Raw genomic sequence first — 25589 nt, 5'->3', positions numbered from 1 at the left:
ACAAGTCACTCAAAGTCCCATTTTATTAAGGGCTTTGAAAATGAGGTCTCAGAACCTTCAGTCAATTTACGATTTAGTGCAGGAAGCAAAGGATTCGTGGTACTCTGTCTGATGAGTTTTATTTGAAGGATCAGGTTGGCCTATGGAAAACGGGACATAGGAAAACAGAAAATGCTAAGATCATAATGGAGATACATGCTTCTGCCAAAATAAGTGGAGTGTTTTTTTTTTAATTATTGAGGCTAATTGGAAGATAAAATTATTTTAAATAGAAATCACTATTCTTGTAATATAAAATAAAAACTATGATTTATAATAATTTATGTACATTTCTAACTTAGAAAAATTATTTTCTTCCAAGCATACCTTCACATATGATAACTAAACAGAAGTTTTCATCCCGGGTGACTATATTGCTTTCCTATTTCTGCATAGCCATAACCAATAATCCACCAAATTTTATTACTTTAACATTTTTTTTCCCCCTGGTAAGGTAGATGGGCAGTTGAGCTCCTTCTGATATAATCATTTCCCATAAATATAAGAAAGTCCTTCAAGTACTGATATGAAAAAAAATCTCTAAGATATACTGTTAGGTGAAAAAAAAAAAGCATGATGCGGCATTTTTATTATCATTTCTGTTAAAAAATGGGAGATGGAGAGAACGATATGTCTATTCTGGTTGAATATGCATAGACTATTTCTAGAATGATACTTAAAGAACTCTGTAAGATTGGTTGCCTCTAAGGAAGAGAATTGGGGAATAGGGGTGAGAGAGAGAGCACTTCCTCTTATTTTTTTAATGTACAACTTAAGAATGTAAATTGATTCATATAAATAAATTCATAAAAATTTTAAAGTAAAACAAATGGCCATTGGTAGCATACCAGCAAAAGAATAAGTCACCAAAATTATTTTCTGGAGAGCTAACCATATTAATCTTCTTAGAAAAAGCATTTCCTTACACAAAATTCATAAACATGTAAAGCCAAGAATAAAGAAAAAAAAAGCATCTATAATCCTTAAATGAATTTTAACTTTCCATAAATCATGTAAGTTAGAGCAAACTTTTACTTATATAGCGGCAGATGGACCTTCACATTTTTGTCCAAATAATTAAAAGAAATTATAATATTTTATATTAATCAAAAGAGGTGGAAATAAGAATAATATTATTTTCATCAACACACTTTCCTTGTGCCTCTTGCTGAGATCTAATTTTAGCAAGAGCCTGTTAACATATATAATTACTAAATGTATATAAATAAAGCTGTTAAAATTAGCTTTCATATCATAGTTTCAAAAACATTACTGTATTCTTAACTGGTTATGAAGAAAAAAATTCCATAAATAACCATTTAATTATAAGAATACAAATGTTATTTTATGAAAGAGTGAATAAGTAAAGCTTCTGAAAGCAAATTGCTAAGTATTGCATAGTATTAAATAAGATAAACTATGTTGTGATGAGCACACAAAAAATAATTACATTCACAAATTTTGGATCTTCAAATGTAAATTGTGTTCAGGTTCCAAAACTCTATAATCCCATAAATGTTATGATTATACAGAAAAATAATAAAAAATCATTAGAGTTTCAAATGAATAAAGACACATAGGGAAACATTATGTTGATATAGTTAGAAGGAAGGTGTGTAAGTTTGAAGTTTTAACTGTAGCCAACACTTCTACCTTAATGTTCATGTGCTACTGAACATTGTGCCTCTTTATTGACATTGTGCCTACTTATTAACAATAAATAGATCACTAACATTGATGAAATTTAAAACATTTATTCAACTTGCAGCTTAGCTGAATTCATATCCAATGATAATTCAACAAAAATGTTATAAAATCTTTCTGAAAATTGCTATTTAATATTATCAGCAGGAAATGCCTTTTAAATGTGCAATGTATGCATATTTATCTAAGTAAAAACATATGTATATATATACATACATATAGAATTTACAAACATATGGACTCTATAGACCAAGTAAAAGAACACAGTAAGTAAAAGAAGAAATAGTATTTTGACTAAATCTGAATATTGATAGTTTGTACCATAATATATTCATCATATAAAAGTTAATTTCCTACCATCATAATATTTTGAAAAATGTGGACATTTCTATGTACCTTGAAAACTAAAAATTTTACAATGCATAAGCCAAAAATGAAATACTAAAACAGCTTTTATACAAATTTTTTTTCCTTTAAAGTTATAAAAATATATTATGTGCTCAAATAAAAATTCACGTTAATGATTCAGAGATCCTTCTAGTATAAGAAAAATGGTTTTAGGTTTTATACTGACTATTAGATTAAGTAAGAAAACGCTTCAAGTGTTAATCATTTATTTTTCTTAGTAGTGGCTTCAATTTCAAATCATTAACTGTTTTTGATTAGCATATCTTGCGAAACTGATTTGCATACTGGGGTGACCTTTTCTTTGTGGCAATTTCAAATGAAAGTATTTCTGTACAGATACAGATCAAATATAAGAGAGAGTTAAGGCGATTATTCTGAGAACCGGAGCAGGAAACTTTGCTAGCCAGGAACTGAGTAAAAGTGTTTTGGTTTGTGCTGTTCCCAAGTATGCAAACTTAACTAGTTTCACATCGACTGAATTAATTGACTATACATTCCACTTACTTAGAGTCTTTTAAGGAATGGCCCAACTGACTATTTCCAGTCAGGAATTCTGGCCACAGTGTAGGCTACTCCTGTACAGTCAGTTGCAGCAGCAAGGCTATCAGTTATACATTGAACATTAAACAACAGCCAGAAAAACTGAAATTATATAACATAACCTGGATCAATGTTTGGAAAGAAATAACATGAATCTTGACCAGGTTGTTAAAAATTGTGTTCATATGTAATCTGCATGGTTCTACAGTAAACGAAATAGATACATGAACTCAAGCAAATTTCCTTTAATGACATGGCACCTCCTTAAAAAATCTTGATTTCTAGGAGTCAAAACAACCAAAAATCTAAGATTAAGTTTTCTAACATTTGCAAGAGGTGTATGTTAGGAAATCTTAAATAGGTTTCACGGCACTTAAACTTTGTTAATTTTACTATAGTAACAGATGTGAAATTGTAAACTGAGAATCACAACCTCACTGTGACTCAAGCAGATGAAGATCTTAAGCATGATTGAGAAGAGGATCTAAATCAAATATACTTTTTTGTAATAAATGCAAGGTAATATAATAAACAATAGCAGAGGTATATTTAGATAGGTACACCACTATCAATATGGGCTTTGGAGAGAGCAGCTTGTGATTTTTCCATACAAAATTTATCTTTGTATTTCACTTTTTATACTCCTTTTGTTAAAAAAGGGAAATTTTCTTGTAAAAAAAGAAAACAAACTCAAAAAAGGAAAAAAACACTTCAGACATTATTTTTATCCTTAACAAAACCTCAAATATGAATGTTAAGTATAAGCTTAATATGTACAATCGATATTACGAATTAGTGTTTTTAAATAGTTTTCAACTATTCCCAGTTGTTATACTTCAGTTATTTTATGTGTTTATTTTACCAATTAATATAATAAAAATCACACATCAAATCTATGTAATGGATAGCTTAAGGAGTAATGCCACCTTTCATACCTATACAGAAACCAAAGTGTGTCCCTTACCCAATAAAAACCAAATCATCAAACTACAAAATACACCCTGTTAATGTTTGCAACTGCATTTACATGAGCTGGAACAAACAATTTGGTTAATTTAGTGATAAAACTAGTAAATTTAGTAATCCCAAATCCAGTTGATGAGGATATTTTCAGGTAGCAGAAATCAGGCTGAAGGCATGAAGGAATGCCTAGAGAAGGTGAGGTAGAAAAGGGATGGGGTTTGGAAGGATGGTATCTCAGCACAAGAGAGACTAGATGAAATGAAAGTGGGAAAGGACACACAGGCCCCATTTTCCAGTTTTCCTAAGGCCTTTTGTAAGTGGCAACTATTTTCTTTTTCACTGAAAATGACTCTATGTGGCCTTCATTAGAAGTGAAATAAAATACTGGTACCCCTTCCTAGCTCTTTTCCTTTTATTGTAAAGATATAGTTATTTTTACATCTAGAATATTTTATAATTCCTTTATAAATATTATGATTTTAAAGCTAAGAGGAAATTAGGAAATCATTTAGTCTAACTAACCCCTTTTTTTATTGATAGGGGAACTGAGGTCCAGAGAAGCTGTGATTTATTAGTGACAACTCCCTTTAGTTTCTAATCTACATAAATATACTGGTGATTAAAAGGTCTAGAAATACTGCATTTAATATTATTAAAAACATGAGACAAATACACACATAGGAAATGTTCCAAAATCACAAAGAAAAAATTACAAAATGGAACGTTCCACTCAGAACAGCTAGTCACCTGTTCTGATGTTAGTAACAAATAGTGAATTGAAAATAAAAGGTTTTAAAAAATGCATTAGGGAAAAGGCACTGGATGATGAAAGTATGAGCACATGTAATTACTACAAATACACAAAGTATATACAAAGTACTAACAAGTACATATAATATCCTGGAGAAAATCCATAAAATGAGAAATATAAAGCCTCTCATATTATTATTTTCTCCCAAATTTATATCTACCTCTATTTCATTACAAGAACAAACTACGTGGTAAGGTAATGAGAAGGGGTACATCCACTTAATTCAAATCTCCAGCACCCTTTTATACGAAACATATAAAATCTACTCCATTGCTGCTTTAGCTGTGGCTCTTAATGACCATTCTCTCTCATATGCTTGGTTAAGATGAATTGGGAAGTTCAGGTTACAGAGTTGGACATATAACTTTCTATGACTATTTCTATGACATAATTTCAACACATTAAAATACAGTGTGTCAAAATAAATATGCTTATTAAACTTTAAAAACTTGATAACTCAAATATGCAAGTGTGTTTCTAAAATATTATTTGCTCATAGCTATGATCAGAGCCAATGCAAATATTTTTCATCTGAATCACCTATATCATTGCTTCCCAAAGTGTCTCTCTGGTAGAATGCAACATGACTTCACATATGGCACATAGGTAAACATTTTTAATTTTAATATTTCAGTATTGATTTCAATATGTACTAGAAAAATATTACACATGGTTTTCTATTTTGAAAGTGAGTCAATTTTTAAATACATTAAGTAAATAGTACAGGTGACATGTGAATATGGCGAAACTTAAATGTCTAAGGTTTGGGAAATGCTACCTTACATAATGTAACTTCTCTGGGGATCAGCTAGCATAAATATTACTGTTAGAAGATGTGGAAATTTCAGAATAAATTTTATTTTATTCTCTATATTACTGCTTGGCTTTTATCTCATAAAGTAAGCATAATATTAAAGTAAGTTCTTTCAGTAGAAATGTATTTTACTGAATATAAAGGAAAAATGTTTATTAAAATCAGTAGCTTAAGTTCCCATTAAAAAATAAAAACTTTCTAATTCAGTTAATTAGAGGGCATATATATCAGTAACATTCTGCACAATACTATATATGCTACATTCTACAAAATGAAGCAATTAAAGCTGCTTAACACATTCTTGCCCCACTCTAACCTGTGTTGTCCTTTTTCCTCTACAGAGGAAAATGTTCAATAGAGGCTACCTAGAAGCTAAATTAAACAGATAAAAACTCAAATACTTACTGTCGCTGGGGAGGCCCGAGTTGTGTGTGTCACTGAGTGACCAGAATTCTCCATTGAATTGCCAATCAGATAGGTTCCTCCAGAGCTGCTGATGAGTTGTCCTCCTGTGACGCCCATCTGAATCCCACCAGTACCCACCATGCTGTGGGATGAGACCACAGTAGTCACCTGTGCGGAACTCCCTTGAGTATCAAAGTAATTCCCTCCAGTGTTTTGGCTGTACATCTGCGTTTCAGTGTAAGGGTAAGTTGTTGTCCGGCTTTAGAAAAAGAAGAAAAAAGAAGAAATTTACTAGCTTATTTATATCATCCTATTAAATTTTTTCTAAAGTGAATATATTTAAAATACATTGGTTAGCTTAGCCTTTGGAATATGGCGAGTTTGGCATTCTGCATGAAACGTCATTCCCAGAAATAATAGTTCAATTTATTTTCCAAATTAAAGGTACATTTCTTTAATAAGTACCTCCACTAGTTTCTGTACTTTAGAGCTTTTGCCCTCTACTGGTGCCTACCTTCAGCATATAAATAAGCTTAGGTCCTTTCCCTCCAATACATCTTGCTGAGCAACTTCTTCAACTGCATATAAAACTTCCTACAAACCTCAGTTTTAAAAAAGCTGGGATCTGAAATGACTAGGAGCTGACAAGTCAACTACTCACGCTACTTCACATTCCTAGGTGATTCACAATAAACCTCCATGACTAAGGTAGCTTGCATGGATCTCTTACCATCATAAGGATCTTCAGCAGTTTATTCACCTTGGACCCTAAATCCCTACTGAGTATCTCTCTCCTCCTTCACACTCAAGCTTCTCCTTTATGAGATGACAATGCCACCTCTCCACATCCTCACTATCTACTTCCCCACAACTGCAGTCAAGCTTCTGCCCTTAGCCTTTTATTGAAACTACTTTTAATACATCACTTATGACCAAATCTAAATACCAAGTTAAAAGGCTCCTGTCATTCCTTATCTTTTTTGACCTATCTGTAGTATGACATTGTTGATCACTCCATGTTACCCTTTCCCTCCTTTTTCTGTTCTGATTAAGCTCATTTATTTTTCATTTTCAATTGCTTTTTTTAACTTTTTATTTTGAAATACTTTATAAGCTCACAAGAAGTTAGAAAAATATACAGAGAGATAGAATATACTTTATTTTAAAAAATCAAATACCAAATTTAAATTTCCAGTTCTTTTGCTATTCTTTTCAACTCTGCCTCCCAGAGCTAGTCACTCCTGACAGTTTGGTATGTATGTTTTCAGACATTTCCTATACATATATTAACGTCTCTGTCTTAATCTCTCTTGTCCCTTAGTTTAGTCTATGGCATGTCTTTTCCCCTATTTGCTTTTTCACCATAACATCTCAAGAATCTCTTAGAGTCTCCATTTTTCTGGCACTTTAAATATTGGTATTTTTCTGAGGTTTCCATTTTTAGCTCTTATTTTTATTTAGACCACAGACCTCTACACTACATACAGTACTATATGACCATATACATGCCCTTAGTAAACAATCTTACATAGGCTGATATCACTGCTCTCTTTACTTTATAGCTATACTTTAGGAATATTAAATTTGGGTTTCCAACAGCCAACTGGTTATCTCTGCTAGGAACCCCCATGATATATGGGAACCTCTAAATGTAAAATTTAACATATGATGAGATTCTTTCTCCCTCTTGTTCTTTCTTCTATTAATATACTGCCCCTCTCAGTCGAGGGCAGCACTACCATCCTCAGGTTTGAAAATCATTGCTGACTCTTCCCTCACTTAGACTGACACAAATCACTGAGCCTTGTTAATTCTATCTTCTAAGTAATTTTCCAGTTCTTTCCATTCTCATATACCCTGCCGTAACTCATAGTGTTCTCTATTATACAAGTGAGTATCCCTTATCCAAAATGCCTGGGACTAGAAGTGTTTTATATTTCTCATTTTTTTGGATTTTGGAATATTTGTATATACATGATGAGATACCTTGGGGACGGGACCCAATTCTAAACATGAAATTCATTTATGTTTCATATATACCTTATATACATAGCCTGAAGGTAATTTTATACAATATTTTTAATAATTTTGTACATGAGGCAAAGTTTGTATACAATGAACCACCAGAAATCAAAGGTGTCACTACCTCATGTTGGTGCTCAAAAATTTTCAGATTTTTGGGCATTTTGGATTTGGATTTTCAGATTAGGGATACTCAACCTGTAATTGCCTTCTAATTGATTTTCCTTCCTCTACGCAAGCATTCTTCCAATATATTTCCAGCTTTGCTGCCAGGAGAATATTTTAAAATGCAAATATGAAATCAAGAGTTGCTAAAAAATCTTTCCCTGATTCTCTTGTCTTCAAAAAAATTCAAAACCCTTGACCACTTTACATAACCATCAGGGACTGGTGTCTACATAATCTCCAGACATGGTACTAGCCATGTTCTCAAATGCTTTCCTCACTCATACCATACTGACCATTTTGCTGGTCCCCTCAAAGTGCCATTTTCTCATGCTTCTCTACTTTGCTATATCAGGTTTTCTCCACGTGGAGGGCCTTTGCATTTTTCTTAACTCCCTTTCTTTGTTCTAATCATCCTTAAACTCTGAGCACAAGCTCCTTATCTCAGAATTACTTTCTGCATTCTTTTCCCTCCATGGTCACCCCTCACAGGGCTATTTTATGTTTTATTCTCTGTACTTTCCTACTACCCTTTGCGTTCCTGAAAAACAGCTTTCAATATGCTTATTGTCAATTTCCTCATGTCTTCATACTCCCATGAAATTATGTTTCACTCCCGTCAGTACTCTCAACACAACGCAGTTGCTGGTCATAGCAGGCACACTAAATAGTCAGCAAATAAAAATACTTAAAAAGATATTGGACATAATAACAGATTCATGAATTTCTATGTCACAAATACTTGTTAATACATGAGAAACTATGTCAAACCATTCTAAGATTTTTCTGTTTAATTTAAAACAGGTAATTTTAACCCATTATAAATTATACTTATAATGTAATTTGTAATATAACTTTTAGTAACATAATGATAGTGTTCTGAATGTATTCCATACTGGGTAAAAAGCCCTTTCCAGAAAGAGCCACAGCAGATCCAGGTATAAATTTTAGTTTGGAGTGACAACAGAAACAACTCCATATGGAACATTTTTTTACAGATAGAAAAGTGCCATTTAAAATACATATACAATTCTTCCCATCATTGCTCTATTTCCCAACTGGAAATCTCATTTATTTATTTATTTTTTTGCTTACACATTCAATCAAATAAAATAGCCATGTTGATGTCAAATTTAGATAAAAAGAGAAATGAGGTCATTCTAATTTATGTCCACTGAATATGACAGTGGCCCCATTGAACTGTGCTTATAATAGTGCAATCTGATATTGGTATTTAAGGATAATCAAATAAGTTGTACAAATGGATATAGGACAATAAATACTTTGACAGATGCCCCCTTTCCTTTTCACAGCCCAAGCTGGATGATTAAGTATGCCCCCTACTAGTAAGTAGATTTCACAAATAAAACATATAAATACAGCTAATGATAGCTAATATTTACTGACCATTTACTATGCAACAGGCACTATTCCACATGCTTTTCAGGTATTAACTCATTTAATCTTCATCACAACTTTATGAGAAAGGTACTGTTATAATTCCTAGTTCACACTCAAGGTGAATAACTGAAGTTTAAAAAGGTTAAGTTTGTATAAAGCACCCAGCTGGTGAATCATGGATTTGGAATTTCAACTCAGCCTATGCTCTTGACCATTATATCACATAACAAGAACTTAACCCTATGAATCAACAAGTACTAGGAAATAGCTCTAACAGAGATAAGGACCATATGAACTTCCTGTTGCTATTTGAGATTTCCTTACACCTTAGCTCACTGTTTGCTAGCACCACAATATTCTCCATTCTTATCCAGAATCGGATCTGCAGCTGATGTAATTGTAAAGAAGGAGTGATGGAAAATGCAGGACCATTTCAGAGGATATTTACCACCATATGTTTAAATTTTATAAGTTCTTTGATCATGGAAATTGCTACTGCATCATAAGAAAAACATCCCAAGAGATTTAAATCACCCCATCTTTTGGGTATTCCCCCTTTATATAATTATTTTTAGTGAACAAGAGTAATGCAAACACACACATCACAGATATTTAAAATCTATATATAGCCCTCAAGTCAGTATGAAAATATGGTGGCAAAAAATAAGCTACTTTAATTTTCATGCTTCCTTCTAGCTGGAGATAATTCATAAGCTAGAAAATGACCAAAGAGCAGGAAAAGGGAGAAAGTTACTAAAGAGTATGCCCAATCCATAAATTTTCCCCATTATTCAATTATGTCCCATGAAACTGTGGAAAAGGCTTGGCTACTGCATAATACACACTGGAGTAAAGACTGGCAATTTCTAGGGGGTGAAAAAGACACAATTATATGAGGAACTGAAGTGTCATGAATTGTCTGAATTTGGTTTTAACAAAAATACACTTGCAGTAGGAAATGGGGAAGTCTTTTAAACATTGGGCTGAGTAATAGAGGCAGATCATAATATCCTTAGCCATTGTTCATTAAAGCTAAGAAGGCAAGCATTAACCCATGTGCTGGAGTCCCTGGAGCCAGAGCCAGGGTCAAGCATAGGTAACTCCTAAAGGTCTTTTCCATTTCTGAATACTCCAAGCTCCTGAAAGAATACTGAAGAATTCATTTTTAAAAGAAGCACCAATAGCAAAGACAAATAGTTATTTTTTAGGTACTACAAATAGACTCTCTAATTCTGATACCTCAGATCAGCTTCTCTTTTATATTGTATACTAAATGCATTCTTCATATGAGTTATTGCTTGCACACTATTTTCCCCAGAAATTTCTAAAACATATGCTCGAGAAAATTATTCAATTTTTGGCATATCAGATTGAAAGCGGCTAACTATTTCTGGACTGTACATTCCTGAAATAGCTAAATTCCCAAGCAATTCTGTGCACATTTAAAAGATACTGCTGTGTTCATTTTGTTTGTTCTATTTTGATTACCATAGACTAAGTCACAAAAATAATGTGTCATATTATTTTGTCATTTCTATAGCAGAAATATTTCCATTGTTCTGCATATGTATCCAGTAATGAATGTGAACACATAGATATATGTCTACTTGCTGACAGAAGCTTCTTCATAGCTGACTCTATTATAAGGTTCTATGTAAATGTCAGGACTCTGATCCATTGAATTCAGTAAATTAGTACTGTTTGTACCCCATCATGCCTTGGCATATACCTTGGCTAAGTATGGCCCTGAATATTCCCTATTTGCTTATTCACTAAGATGATTATGTCAATTTATCTTAGCTATAACCAACTTTCTGTTTTCTTTGACTTCAGGTGTCTTATCCACAAGTCCAGATAAACTATATCTCTAAATTATGTGTTTTACATTTTACCAAGGTTTTTAATATCTTCCCACCAATAAGCTTGTCACTATAAAATCAAGCAATGGTATGAAAGTGATAAATTAAGGAAATAAAATAGCTTGTAAATCACACACCATAAATTGTATTATGAAGATAGAATACAGTTATGGTGATCATTATAATATTTTACATATTACATTATTTAATATAAACATTAAAAATTAAAACATGAAAACATTTTAAATATTTTAAACATTTAAAACATTGTACTATAAAGCAGTACAATGTTTTACTGTTTTTTAGGCTACTCTGTACATATTCTTTTAACAAATATTTACTAAGCATCTATTCTGGCACCTAGAAGAAAAGAAACCACACAGACATAACCTTTACTGTCACAGGAGCTGCATAACATAATGGGTAATGGGCAAAAACAAGAAAGGAAATAAGATAATTATAAATTTTTGTAGGTGCTATGAAAGAAAAAAAATAGAATATTAAAACAGAATAAATGGGAGGGAGCACATTAGATAGTACAGTCAAATGTTATCCCTGAAGGAGAGATATTTAGACTGAAACTAAAAGATGAAAAGGAGTTAGCCTTGTGGAAAACAGGAAGAATAATATATTAGGAAGAGAGTACAAAAACTCTCACAGCACAGGACACAACACAGGAAAAAGGTGCAAAACGAAAAAGATCCTAGTATTTAGAAAGAAATCAAAAGTCTAGAGTACCCTGGGTATGACAAATGAGAAGGATATTAGAAAGAAATGAGGTTAAAAAGGAGATAAAAACTAAATGTGCAGGCAGTGTAGACAAATTTTTTTTTTTAAAACTGTGGGTCATGATCCAGCAGAGGGTCATAAAATAAATTTTAATAGGTTACAACAGCATTAAAAACAGAGACTAGACAACATACATCACTTCATATTACACCTACTGAGAATAATTATTTTTAGAAACTTTTGTTTCTGTCATATTCAGTATATATACTTAAATGGTGTGTGTGTGTGCATGCATGTGTGCACCCAGGTGTGTGTGTATTTATGAGTATAAAATGTATGTCTAACTTTCTCACTGTGAATGGTAGTTTTAATAGCTTGAAAGCCATTGTCATGGACTATGGCAAGAAGTTTCAATTTTGTTTTAGGCTAGGATAGGGGTAAAGGGGCATATGAGTAGAGGGAGGCAGGGGAATGTTCTAGCCAGAGAAACAACAACAAAGGCCCAAGGCCAGGGAGATGAAGAGTCACCATGAGAAAGGGGAGAAGCAACCTGGGTCCAAGGCTGTGATGGGCCATGTAAGATGATTCTGGAATGTGTTCATTAGACGTTGTAATAGGAGGGGATCTTAATGCCTCCTTTTCTCAACCACATAATGAGTTTTCTAAGAAAATTTTAATTTGCCATGCCTCTTTAAATACAATTTATTTGAAAGTATGTACACTTTTCTCTTAGTGAAATACAGAGGCAGCATAAAACAATGGAAAGAGCACTGGACTGGGAGATGTCCAGAGCTGAGCTCCAGTCACCCTTTATCATCTTACTGTCAGCATGATCCCCACAGCAAGTGATCTTACCTCTCCATGTCTTACTTTTCCCACCTGTAAAAGTTAGGTAACAATTCTTAATCTGTATTGTTCACTTGGAAGTGGACTTGTGTAGCGGTCCAGTTGGCAGGTGTCTCAGCGTGGTGAAAGTAATGCATGTCTGAATGGACTAGACTGAGGAAATAAGTAACTAAAGGCAGCCAGAAATGAACAACTTTTTAAATATTTTTGAAAAGTTTGAGAGCACAAGCGGGGCATTTGAAAACCAGAAGAAATGTTTTTAAGACATAGGAGATATATTATCTCACTTAATCCACATGAAGTGAGCCATACAGGTTAGGAGTTGCTACCCCACTTTTATAGATGGGGAAAGCAAGACGTGGAGAGGTAAAATCACTTGCTTTGGGGATGATACTGACAGTAAGATGATTATGAAGGATGACTAGAGCTCAGCTCTGGACAGACCTCAGGTCCAGTGCTCTTTCTATTGTTTTATGCTGCCTCTGTTGGCATTTCACAAAGAGAAAAGTGTACACAGTGCCAAATAAACTGGATTTAAAGAGGCATAGCAAATTAAAATTTTCTTAGAAAACTCATTATGTAGTTGAGGAAAGGAGGCATTTGTTTTAGAAAAGGGTAAAAACTGGCCCTCCACTTTTTCTTTTGGTTTTATCTCTAAGGACTTGGAAGAGAAAGTATTCTTTAGTTTTTGGAGAAATTTAGTAAAGATTTTACTTCATGAATGTACACTCCTTGCCAAAAAACATATCTATGAATTTTGGACAGGAAAATTTCTTCAGCGATTATTCAAACAGTAGAAAGAAGGCTAGACACTCTACTTTCAACGTTCAGTGGTGACACTGACTCTTTTCCAATTAAATTTGAATATTAACTTCAAAGTGCCAAATGGATAAAAGTGGAACGTGCTCCAGTTGAGGGGGGACACAGAGGACAGACCAGTCTGTTTCTCCTCTTCCCACCTATACAGCCACCTCTGAGACTTTCCATCCAACCCAGAACTCTAAGACTCCACAGGACAGTCAGACAATAAATAATTAAGTGACTGATTCTGTCAGTCAGTGGGTCAATAGATAATTATTGAGTATCTTTCAGGTCCCATATTGTATAACAGATAATATATATTATGTAATATTGAATAAAACTGACACAGTCACTATCCATATAGGATTTAAAATTCATTAACGCAAGGGCACTATTGACACCCTAAAAACTTAGTCAATACTTTTAAAGTTTTGTGATTTATGGCCAGAAAGACCTATATCCTATTTTCTGCCTAGGATTCTAGTCCCTTTTTATCATGCTGAAGAGTCATTGGGTTATTATAGTAGAGATACTTGCAGGAATTTTTGTTTGTTACACAGCGTCTGAACTCCCTATGTTTGTACAATGCCTCAACTTGTGAATGTTGGTGGAAGACAAATCCCACTTCCAACTATAACAGCTCCGAAAGCCAGATAATGGCTTTTTCAACCTCCCTTACAAACAGGCCAGAGGAAATCAACTCGGGGCTCAAATAATCAGAAGTACTTGCCCTAAATAGGCAGTTAGTGGCACAAAGCAATAAGAACAGTGGCATGAGTGAGAGCCAAACCCAGTTTTCCTAAGCAGTAGGTCCAGTAGGCAAGACCAGCCTCCAGCGGGAGCGATGGCAGGCAGTGCTCAGGGTGGCTGCGGTGGCATGGGGTCCTTACGGGACTAACTCTGCACTGTGGTGTTTTCTATGGTCTGGCTGCAGCCCAACATCACTCCTGTCTGCCTTTTTCCAGCCTGATTCTCCAGACTTCTTGGAAATCCTGTTAGTCACAGATATCTTTTAAGAAATTCTTTGTTTTTCTTAAATAGGCCAGAGTTGGTTTCCATTGCTTGAAACCAAGAACTTCTGCCTAAAACAGTTTTCCATTATGAAGTTTTTATGTGGGTACCTAAAGCCCTGCAAAGAAGAATCTACATTATTGGGAATCTTCAACAAATTGTATTCATGTAGTATATATCTCTGGCTGCCCAGCATGCACTACTTATTTGAGTTTTGAAATAGATATTCTCTTGAACACTCCAAGACAGACTGAAGGCAAGAGATATACCAGCAAAGTGACGTGTATATTTTGTGAAAGACACCAAAAGGAAAACAGCACTTCAGAAAATAATTCAAATGACCTGACATTTAACCTCTTATTATGACATAAGAATAAAAATAATAGATTAAATATAAAATAATAAATAGTACTGAATACCACTAATAAAACATTTGCTTTCATTTAAATTCAGAAGACATACTTATTTCTGCTGACTTCAACTGCTATAACAATAAGTAAAAAAAAAGAAGCCTTTATTAAGTTGTTGCCACGCTTACTAGGGAAGAAATGCAGGGATGAATGTCAAAAGTCAATAATACATCTTGTAATTACTAATTGAGTTTTCTCCTTCATATGCAGTATGTTCATTACTATACATGTTGATAATATATAGAGTATTAGAATAACTTTAAATTTATATCATCCTATGATGATTACACGTAAGGATATCTGCACATTTATACTTTGCATTTAAATTCATTGTTTCTGTATGGTAAAGCTGCGGCTGTCATACTTTAGTGTGTATCAGAATCACCTGGAGGGCTTGTCAAAACACAGAGAGCTGGGTCCCACCCCGAAGTTCCTCATTCAGTAAAACCAGACTCGATACCAAAAGCTGGCATTTCTCACACATCCTCAGGTGATGTCAATGCTGCTGAGCTGGGGAACACACTTTGAGAACCACTGTGCCAAAGGATACTAAAAATGTGAAGTCCAACTTTCACAAGAACAAAGGAAGAAAAGTGCCGTTTTAACACTAATAATTCTTTCAGCCTATTTGGGTTTTTAAAAAAGTCCAAGTCTACAGTTATAAAAGGAGTTTTATATTCTGTGACAGCTGCTCGTGACATTACCAAAATTTCCATTGCTATAATTGTTTTTGAAGCATACCAGAAAGATACACATAATAAATACATATATGAGTCACTTGCCCTGACAATAGAGGTCAGGGAAGTGAATATGGACTTAAATCAACTTTGGCAGAAATGACAATATAAAGGATTTAACCCAGAGTCACTGATACAAATTTAAAAACAAGAAAAACTGAGTAACCATATATATATGCATAAGTTTTAAAAAGTTTTCCACCAGAAAAAAAAAAAAAAACCAACAAAATAAATAGCAAAGCTGTGTGAAGGCCCCATCAGCAGCATCTCAATTCAGTTTCATTCACTTTTCCCTGTGTACTTACAACTACCAAGTAGTCTGCTCCTGTGCCTCCTGTTATTAAACGCTATTCTTTGTTTAATTCACTCAACAAATATAGATTGAGCACTCACCATGTGCCACTGTTCCAGGTATTAGAGAGAGAATGGGGAATAAACAAACAAGGTCCCTGCCCACATGAAACTTACATTTTAGTGGGGGAAAGATACATGATAGATAAGTCACAAATAGTCAAGAGAATGACAGATAGTCATAGTGTTGTGGAATAAATGCAGTCTCTCTTAGATAATACTAGGGAACCATACACCAATATGCTTCTGGAGCTAAGGCCGTAGAAAACTCATTTGCCAACAATAAGAATGAGGAGGAGCCATTAAGGTAGGAAGGAAAAAGAAAAATATAGAGTTAGAGAAGCCAAAAAGAAGCAATTTAAAAAAAGATTCAAGAATAGAGTGGTTGACTGGTTGATGGCTAGAGATTAAGTAAATTTAATCTAGAAGAACACCTGTTAGATTAAACAACCAAAGGTCATCCATGACACTAATAAGAGCAATGTTACGGTAATGTGAGGAAGAAAGCAAGCTTGGAAGGGGCTGAAGAACATGTGGTCAATCCTGAGAGGTTTTAATCTGAAAAGGGAGAAATAAAGCACTTGTTACAGATGGATTTTGTCAAGTGGGACTTTTTAAAATAGACGAAAGCAGCTAAAGCATTTATGTACGTCGTTGAGGCCAAGAAGGGTGCTAAATCCAGGCAAATAGGTGGTATGTCCACACTCAAAGTCAGGCACACTACTAAACTGAAGGAAATTTGGGGCTTTGGAGCATCCCTGAGAGGCAAGTCTATTTACTCTGAGTGTTTCTGAGGGCCAGGCTAAGACTTGTTGGTGCTGTCCTCTAGAATCTTCTGGTAATTACAAAGCTCAACCTTTGGGAAATAGCCTTGGATCTCATATAGATAGGGAACTTTAGCCTCTTTTTAAAGGCATAATACTGTGATTCTCAACCTTTTAAAATTCACACCTCCAACAAAGATTTTTCAATCTTGCTTCTAAATATTTGTTCCAGCAGAGATTTTTACCAAGCTTTACTTTTGCCATTAGTTTTACAAGAGTAACTATACTAAAAGTGAATATATTTTTCATACAATGCAAATTACACGGCTTCCCACCCCTTCTTTACTCCTTCTTCTGGAACCTCACCTGGTTATTAAATAATGTTTTAAACTATTAATCCCCATTTTACAGATTAGGAAATCTAGGTGCAAATATGTTATTTGCCTGAAGGTATACAACCAGTTAGTGAGAGAAATAATGTTTGAATAAGGGTTCTTTAGTTCATTTGAGAAAATTAATAACACAACTTGACTTTAAACCTAAAAAAGCATATATGGATCTCTTTCATTTCCTCTTTTCTTACAAAAAGAGAGGGAGGAGAAGAAAAATTAAGTGTCTAAACTCTTTCAAGTGTTATCATGTAGAACTATTCTGAATGTCAATCTACTGGATGTGAAAGTATCACAGAAAAAAATTGCCCTTAATATGGCATCATTTAGTTCTATTAATGAATAATAATAAAAAAGTATAGAAATATGGCAGTCAAATAATGATTCTCCAGAAAGCTATAATTAAAACATTTAATGTTGAAAAATTATTAAATATGGACTTTTATACACATTTAGGAATATCCAAAATATTCTATAGTCATAAAATAATTTTCACTATAAAATGTAAAATGGGATTTAAAAAAACGAAAAGTGATTCACATGAAAAAACACTCTTAGTCTTTAAGAATCAGCCATTTAAAAAATCACAAGTTTAATTATTATTTATCCACAATCAGATATACAACAATATAACAGTATTAGATATAATATGTAATACAAATTTTTTTGTGCTTTTTTTTGTAATCAGCCGGCCTTACTCCCCAATCCCCCACATAACTGAGCAAAAGGTCAGTATCTGCAGATTGCTGGAAAGGACCATGCATTGAGGGCCAGAAAATATGAACTCCAGACTAACTAGCCAGGCAAATTACTGTACCTCTCTGGGCCTCAGTTTACTCATCTGTAATGTGGAAGGATTGGAATAAATGACTTTTACAACCTTCCCAACTCTGACATTCCGAGTAGCTATATTTGAAAGTTTTCCACTTTGGGAGAGATAGAAATTTTTATGTGATTAACAAAATGGGCCCTTCTCTAATTGTAGTGAGACCTCCATGGTCTTTTCCACATGACAGTTCTCTCTCCAAGAGGGATTTCTATGTAATCAGCCATACGCTTACTGAAATCTAAATGGTAAGTGGATTCACAAATCTACTCCTATACCAATTAGAATGTGTATATCAGTAGAAGCATAAATGAAGAAAGCATCCTTTCCATCTCCATTTCAGAAACTCCATATAACCATTTCTTCTAAGTAGAGAACATGTGAATGATAATAAGTATAATTTCACCTGCAAATATTGAAACTCACTATTTCACTTAAAGAGGAAAAGAAGACTTTGAAGAGAGTATCCTTTTAAGGTTCCTCATTAATCATTTAAAGTGTATGAGAAAAAAATAATTGGATGAGTTCAGAAAATGCACTAACTACATGATTTTCAACAGATGACCACAGGTATAGTGTTTTTAAAATGTGAGTCCTGTCCACACGCTTATGGATTGTGAATTAATTATACAATGTCAACAATTAGTGAATTGTATATATTCAATGTCAATATACCATCTTCCAAAGTATACTATAGAATTTTATTAGACATTATACAGATAAAAGAATTCTATGCTTTCCTATAAGACTTCTCAGACTCTACAGAGTCTTTTATAGAACCACAGAGTCCTCAACAGAAAGGCAATCATACAATATATCCCTGCTTGTGTAATCACAGAACTCTTTTACGGGACTAACATTTTGTGGAACATGGTTTGGGAAATTCTGCATTGAGGTTGATGAGAAATCTATAATTGAAACATGAAGGCTATAAGAAGGCTGTCAATCCTTATTACAACAGATCCCCATATAAGGAATGGTTGCATTTTAAAACATTGATTGTCTCTTCACAGTGGGCAAGCTTCAAAGAGTGGTTTATATAAGAAAATGCTTTAAAATAAAGGTTTCTTAATTTGGACATAATATGGCATGATATCTTTATTTCTAGTTTGACTAGCATGATGTAGGAGTGGGTGGAGAGAGTATGAGTCAAAAAAAGAGTGGGGGAAAGAAAAAAAATTTATTCGAAAAAATGGTTTCAGAGCTACATCAAGAAATTTCAATTGAAATGGACTCTTTCTACATGGTATGCAATGTTTCCCAGCTGGCTTAACCCCAGTGTTCTAAATGACTAGAGATCATAAATTGTAAGAATTTGTAGAAATGGAGATGACCATGATCAAGCCTTTGGAATAATCTTAGAAAAATTATTGCAAGGAAATACACAAATGGTTTAGCTTGAGTTCCTACAGAAGGATAAAATAAACAGTGGCAACAGTGAATAACAGTAAATTGAGTTACCTTCTCCCTTGAGCAAAAACAGCCAGCCAGCACTATAAAGCAGTCTCAATTGTTCAACTGAAACGTATGCTCACTTACCAACTCAAACCGTTAAACCTGTTATGCCAGCAGTAATTGTCTATATTCACAGGGAGAACCAGGTAAACACTTTAGTGTCATCAAATTACAATGATTACACATTTTCATAAGTGATGATACGTATCTGTGAGGGCTGCCGCCACCTCTTGAATGAGACCCCATGCATTATGGCTACGTGACATGGGGATGCTGGTGACAAGAGCATCAGTGAACTGGTACTTACTAAGCATGTACAGGTTGTAGGGCCATGAACTGGGTGCTTGAAAGTTCATAATAAAGATCAGAGCCCCTATCTTCTGAAAGTATCATTAGCAGAAAGCATTATCACACAGAAGTGGGAATCTGACTGTGATCTAAGTCAGGGATCAAACACTAACTGGCTATTAATTCACTCTGATACAACAGAAGGACATGGAATGTTTTTTCCTAACACATATGGAAGTATATCAAATAAAAAGAGGGAGTATAAAAACCCTAAGATGAACATTAGAGACAAAAGTCGTATGTAGTCAAATGACAGCACTGCAAAATTATAGAAAGATTAAAACTGCTTCTGCTGAAAGAAAGAAATTTTGGGTCATATTTGAGAAAAAATATAGTCCTCTAGCTATTAAAATTTTGAGTATAATACATGGCAATACAATGATATTTCCTTATTTAATATGAAAATGATGCTATAGAATCTTCAGCCAAAAATTATACTTGATAGTAACGGAAGATTTTTAAAGACGCATCTTCTCTCTCTTGACCAAAAGTGCATATTTGTGACATGATTGGCTGGAGTTGAAGATACAATCTGGGCCCACACAGACCAGACCAAAGCTAATTGGACTTTGTGACAAATGAATTCACGACCTAGACCTCATTAGTCATGATCTAACCAACTGAGCTAGTGGGCCATAGAAAATACATGTTGGCACCAGATATTTACTTGGAATCATTTCTGTACTTAAACAGGCCCTATAATTTTTTTTAAAAAAACAATCTTAGAAGAGTGGTTTTTCTAAGGGTGGCTAGAGTGGTTTAAAAACACACAAGACAATATATAGAATTTAGAATTGTAAGTAGAAGTCTGTAAATAAATAACTAAAGTACATAATTTTACAGCAATAATTAATGTTTGTTGAGTGCTAGTAAACATTATTAAGTGCTTCAGATGGTACACAAAGCACTTTTGATAAACTGGGGTTACAGGCTCAGTATCCTTTATTCAAAATGCTTGAGACCAGAAGTGTCTGGGATTTTAAATTTTTTCAGATTTTGTAACGTGTCCATTATATACTTACCAACTGATCATCTTTAAGCCGAAAATCCAAAATCCAAAATGCTTCAGTGAGCACTTCCTTTGAGCATTACATAGGTGCTCAAAATGTTCAAAAAGATTTTGAAGCATTTCAGATTTCAAATTTTGGATTAGGAATTCTTAACTAGTATCTCCATTTCACAGGTAACAGACTAATCTCTCCACCTTAACTTGGACCAGTAAAAAATGAAATACTATCACAGACAGTGATATCACAGTTACTATTACTGTGATAGATAAATCTCTCAACACCCATTCTGACTGCCCTTTTCTCTTGCCACCTTTTACCGTAACAGACGTAAAAGCTACAAACTTCCATTCTCAGATTCCCCTGCAGGTAACCATTACTACATGTCACAGGTAAGGATGAAATGACAACTGACAACTGGGTGACCTCTAGCATTGTCAAGAAAGCCATTTATTTTCCCTACTAGCATAAAGGTCCAAGTAGCAGGCATCTCTTTCATTTGGAATAAAAGCCAACAGTACTTTGGGTTTATGGTAGAGACTGCAAAATCAGGCTCCAGAAGGCCTTGGACCTATGCAACAGGTACAGTAAAAAAAAAATATTGATAGTGTGTCTAAAATATGTAAAGAAATATAGGTTCAATCAAGTAACAGAAATTTATTAACTTTTTATTACATGCCAATCACCTAAGTGAATGTAAATAAAACAAGAAAATGCCAAGTTACCTTTCAGAGAAACATAAGCAAGCATCTATAGTACAATGCTGGTAGTAAAAGTCAGAATATTGTGCTGTCATTTACAGGGGAAGAATAAGCCAACTGCAGAGAAGGAGAGTCAGAGCCCATGTCACAAAGGAGGGAATGATGTGTCAGTCTATAAAGATCACACTAGACTGAATTGAGGGGGCTGCAAAGAAAGAAGAGAAGGCAGAGAATGCTATTTCAGCAGAGAAAACCACATGTCTGAAAACGCAGAAGTGTGAAAGCGGAGTATTGTGAGAAAATGCACAAAGTTGGTTATGCCTCAAACAGGTGGAAAGTGAAGGGAGAGAGGTAGGAATGCAGAGAATGTCAAGATGGAAGTTGGATTTTATTTTATTTGTAATGGAGGTAGTGCTAAGGCAGTGGTGATGTAGACAGATTCAGAGACCCAAAGTAATAAGAGAGAAAAGTCAGGATCAATGAAAAGTCTTTAGTTTTGTATCATATGTATCACAGGCCTGTATTAGGTGCTTTAAATACATTTCCTCAAATCCTCAAAACTCAGTAAGAATGATATTATTAATGGAAAGAATAATAAAAAGCCCAAAATATTTAAGTACATTGACCACAGTTATAAAACTAATACACACTTAACCAGGATTCCAAGTTTTTAGTTACAATAATAACAATAATAGATAATAACAACTGAACACAGTCTATGTGTCATGAATTCTTCTGGTGTTCCAGTTATTATAGTGGAGGGAAAAAAGCAAAAAAAAAAAATCCCGGCTTTCACGGAGCTTACAGGTTGACCTCAGGGAAATGAATGAAATCACCCAAGGAAAGAGTAGGTGTAGTAAGAATACAGAAAGAAGAGGTTATAATCCTGGGGTATACCAACATTGAGGGCAGGTAGGCAGAAGAGTCAGTCAGAGAATTTAAATGCATTTCAGATAAACCCAGAAAGCCAACAGGCTACAAACAAAAACCCAAGTTAAAAACAATCCTGTTAAAACAAACAATTCTTAGTCTCTTTTTTTATAATAAAATCCTGAATTTTAAAGTGGCTGAAGAGCCCAAATAAAGTACATTTACAAATTTATACTATTGTTGATGCAAGGAGAGAAGTTGGTGGGGGAAGGGGGTATCTTCAGACAGGAAAATAAGATTCACTGCATATCAGGAACTTTTAAGTAGAGCATCTTATTTAATAAGTGTGGGAAAAGAACCTCCTAAAATAGTAGTTTTATATTAGTTTACAGACAAACACACATATGTACACAAATTTACCTTATATATAAAAACAAAAAGCATAGATTTTAGAAGGTATTATTTAAATATAGAAATAACTAACAAGGGTATAAGCTTTTCTCAACCTTGAAAAAACTATTAAAGGACATAACCGTTTAAACAAGTTAAAATATCCTACAAGGGTTAAGTGAGAGGAAATAAGCACATCTTAATAAACATAGACAAAGGCTCTGATCTAGTACAAATTACTGTGAAAACAAGGAAATGATTTGGGAATAGTGGGATGTGTTAGAAAGTACACTATTTTTCTCTGAGTGGGAGAATTAAAAAGACTTCCACATAGAAACTTACATTGCTCCATTGGTATAGACAGTATCACTTCCTTCCACATACTGAACCTGAGCTGGATAGACATGTTGTACCTGCTGCACAGTCTGTACCTGCTGTACCTGAAAAACAAATATTAGGAGCTCAGTGAGAGGTAGATATGATAGAAGGAACACACAGTATTAGACTGACCTCAAAAGTTTCTCTGGTGTATTGATAAACATGAGAATTGCTTATAATGAAAACTATTAGATTCATGCTAATTTCATGGTAAGTACATGCTGGATACAGAACAACTATAGCATTTATGCTGAATAAATTCTATAACATTCCTGCAGGTATGTATGTATATATACACATCAAATATTCAGGTTTAAAATTCAGGGAGCTTCTCAGTTACTTTGATGGTTTATAAAATTGCATTCCATTTAAATTAAAAAATTAAAGCTAAATTTAATTTTTAATTGAAAATAATACATAATTGAAAATTTTGAACACTCAAACATGGAAAAAATACTGTAATAAACCTTATGTACTCATTATCCAAGATAAAATATTGTCACCCAGGGTCTCTCCTTTTATCCCTTCGTAGAATTATTTAAAAGCAATTCCAGAGATTATCTCATTTCCCTGGTAAATATTTCAACTTGTATTTCTAAGAGATAAAAACTGTTTTTAACATGAATACAATAGTAATAACACATATAAAACATTGACAATTCCTTAATATCATCTAAAATTCAGTCATTGTTCAAATTTCCCTCATAATTCTAATGATTTCGTAGTTTTGGTTTTTTCAAATCAAGATCCAAGTGAGTTCTACATAATGCATTTGGATGGTATTTTCTTTCTCTTTTAATCTCTGACAGTTTCCCCATTCTTTTTATTTCTTGCCTATTACTTATTGAAGAAACTGAGTCATTTATCTTAGAGAATTTCTGTCATTCTGGATTTGGGTAATAGCATTTTGAAATGTCATCTATTAACCATAGGTTCCTCTACCTGTTATACGTCCTATAAACTGATAGATCTAGGGGCTTGAACAAGTTAAATTTTTGAAAAGTTGTATACTTCCTATTGCACCCTATTAGTTGGTATATAACAACACAGCAATGTCAGGTTTGACCAGTGAGGTCAGGTGCGGTTAGCTGGACCCATCTATTATCATGCTCCTTTATCCATGCTTTACCTGAGTGCGTTAGCAGCCACTGATGATGATTTCCTAGAGACATTATTTTAATGAATAAAGGTTGTAAACTTGCAGTAGTCTAATTCTGTTATTTTTTCTTCACTTATTAGTAAAACTCTTTTTATAAAGAAGAAATTCCTCCCATTAATTAGTTACTCTGAAAAAAGGTTTTCACAGGAAGAGTAGGGATAAACATGGTTCTGTTATTTACCAGTACCAAAAATAATGACTTCATCCTCTAGTATTCTTCAGAAGTGACCGATGTGAATTTTTGTTTCATTTTTTTTGTTTGTATCCTTATGATTCTCAGTTCTTGAACATATTTGATGTTTTGCAATCATAGCAGTCTTTTTTCTTGCTAAAAGTCCCATTTTTGGCAAATAGTAGTCTCTCAAACTGGTTCCTATGGCACGATAACAATATCTTTCTTAACTTCCCTGCTTTCTGTTATAGTAAGATGTTCCAGGCTTATGTCTTATATATTCAACCCCAGATCTGGAATCGGCCATTTCTTCAAAGAGTGCTAGATCTTATTAGTGAAAAATGGTATTTAAAGACTAAAATCAGGGCCCTGTAAGTGGTCACTATTAAGGTGCTATTCATATTTATAGGTATTTTCACTGAACAGAGCTAGAAACCACAAATATGTTTTGAAGGAGAAAAATATATATCATAAATTCATACTAATTTTTTCAATTGAATTTAATATATATACAAATTTAACATATCTTTGAAAAATATATGTCCATCTCATGCTAAAAATTTTGGTTCTTGGAGATTTTAACATGATTATTTATTTACTTTATCATGAAATATTAGTTTCAAAATAAAAATACCAATTATTACTAAAATTTGATTACCAAATACTGTTAAGTTTCCTACAATTTTTATGTCCCTAAGATATATGCCTCTAGAGATGGATAATTGCATTACTATGCTTTAAAGTGATTGGAAATAAGTCATCAACTTGATACACAGTTAAATTCATGGGTTTTATTTTCTTTTTTGTTCTAGGATTTGCTGTATTTAATTTTGATTTAACTTTAGATTATGATTACATGAAATATCTACATGGTTCCAAAGCCAAAACTATAAAACAAGGAAAATACTTGGATAGATAATCTTGCTTCTGTCCTTATTGCCTATATCATACTTATGCCCACTGACCAACATAGGTAATCATTTTTACTAATTTTTGGTTTATCCTTTCATTGTTTTTCTTTTCCTTCATATCTTTTTGGACAAACAAGCAACTATGTATGAATGTTTATATAAGTACCCATGTGTGGATATATACACATATACACATATATGCA

At 33.6% G+C, this 25589-nt stretch overlaps 1 protein-coding gene across 7 annotated transcripts in view; it reads right to left on the bottom strand.

Annotated features, from left to right (window-relative positions):
* Window positions 1–25589, bottom strand: part of RFX3 (regulatory factor X3) — a 293748-nt gene that overhangs the window by 102394 nt on the left and 165765 nt on the right. For all 7 annotated transcript variants that reach the window (XR_006737905.1, XM_045563482.1, XM_045563483.1 and 4 more), the window contains 2 exons: window positions 23109–23206; window positions 5685–5943 (listed from right to left, as the gene is read on the bottom strand). Coding sequence is in view for 6 of the 7 variants with exons in the window: in XM_045563482.1 (XP_045419438.1) it covers window positions 5685–5943; window positions 23109–23206 (357 nt within the window). In the remaining variant the exon portion in view is untranslated. The remainder of the gene's footprint in view (window positions 1–5684; window positions 5944–23108; window positions 23207–25589) is intronic.

The sequence above is a fragment of the Lemur catta genome, chromosome 10 (assembly GCF_020740605.2).
Source record: "Lemur catta isolate mLemCat1 chromosome 10, mLemCat1.pri, whole genome shotgun sequence".
Lineage (NCBI taxonomy): Eukaryota > Metazoa > Chordata > Mammalia > Primates > Lemuridae > Lemur > Lemur catta.
This window is presented reverse-complemented; position numbering and strand designations above follow the sequence as displayed.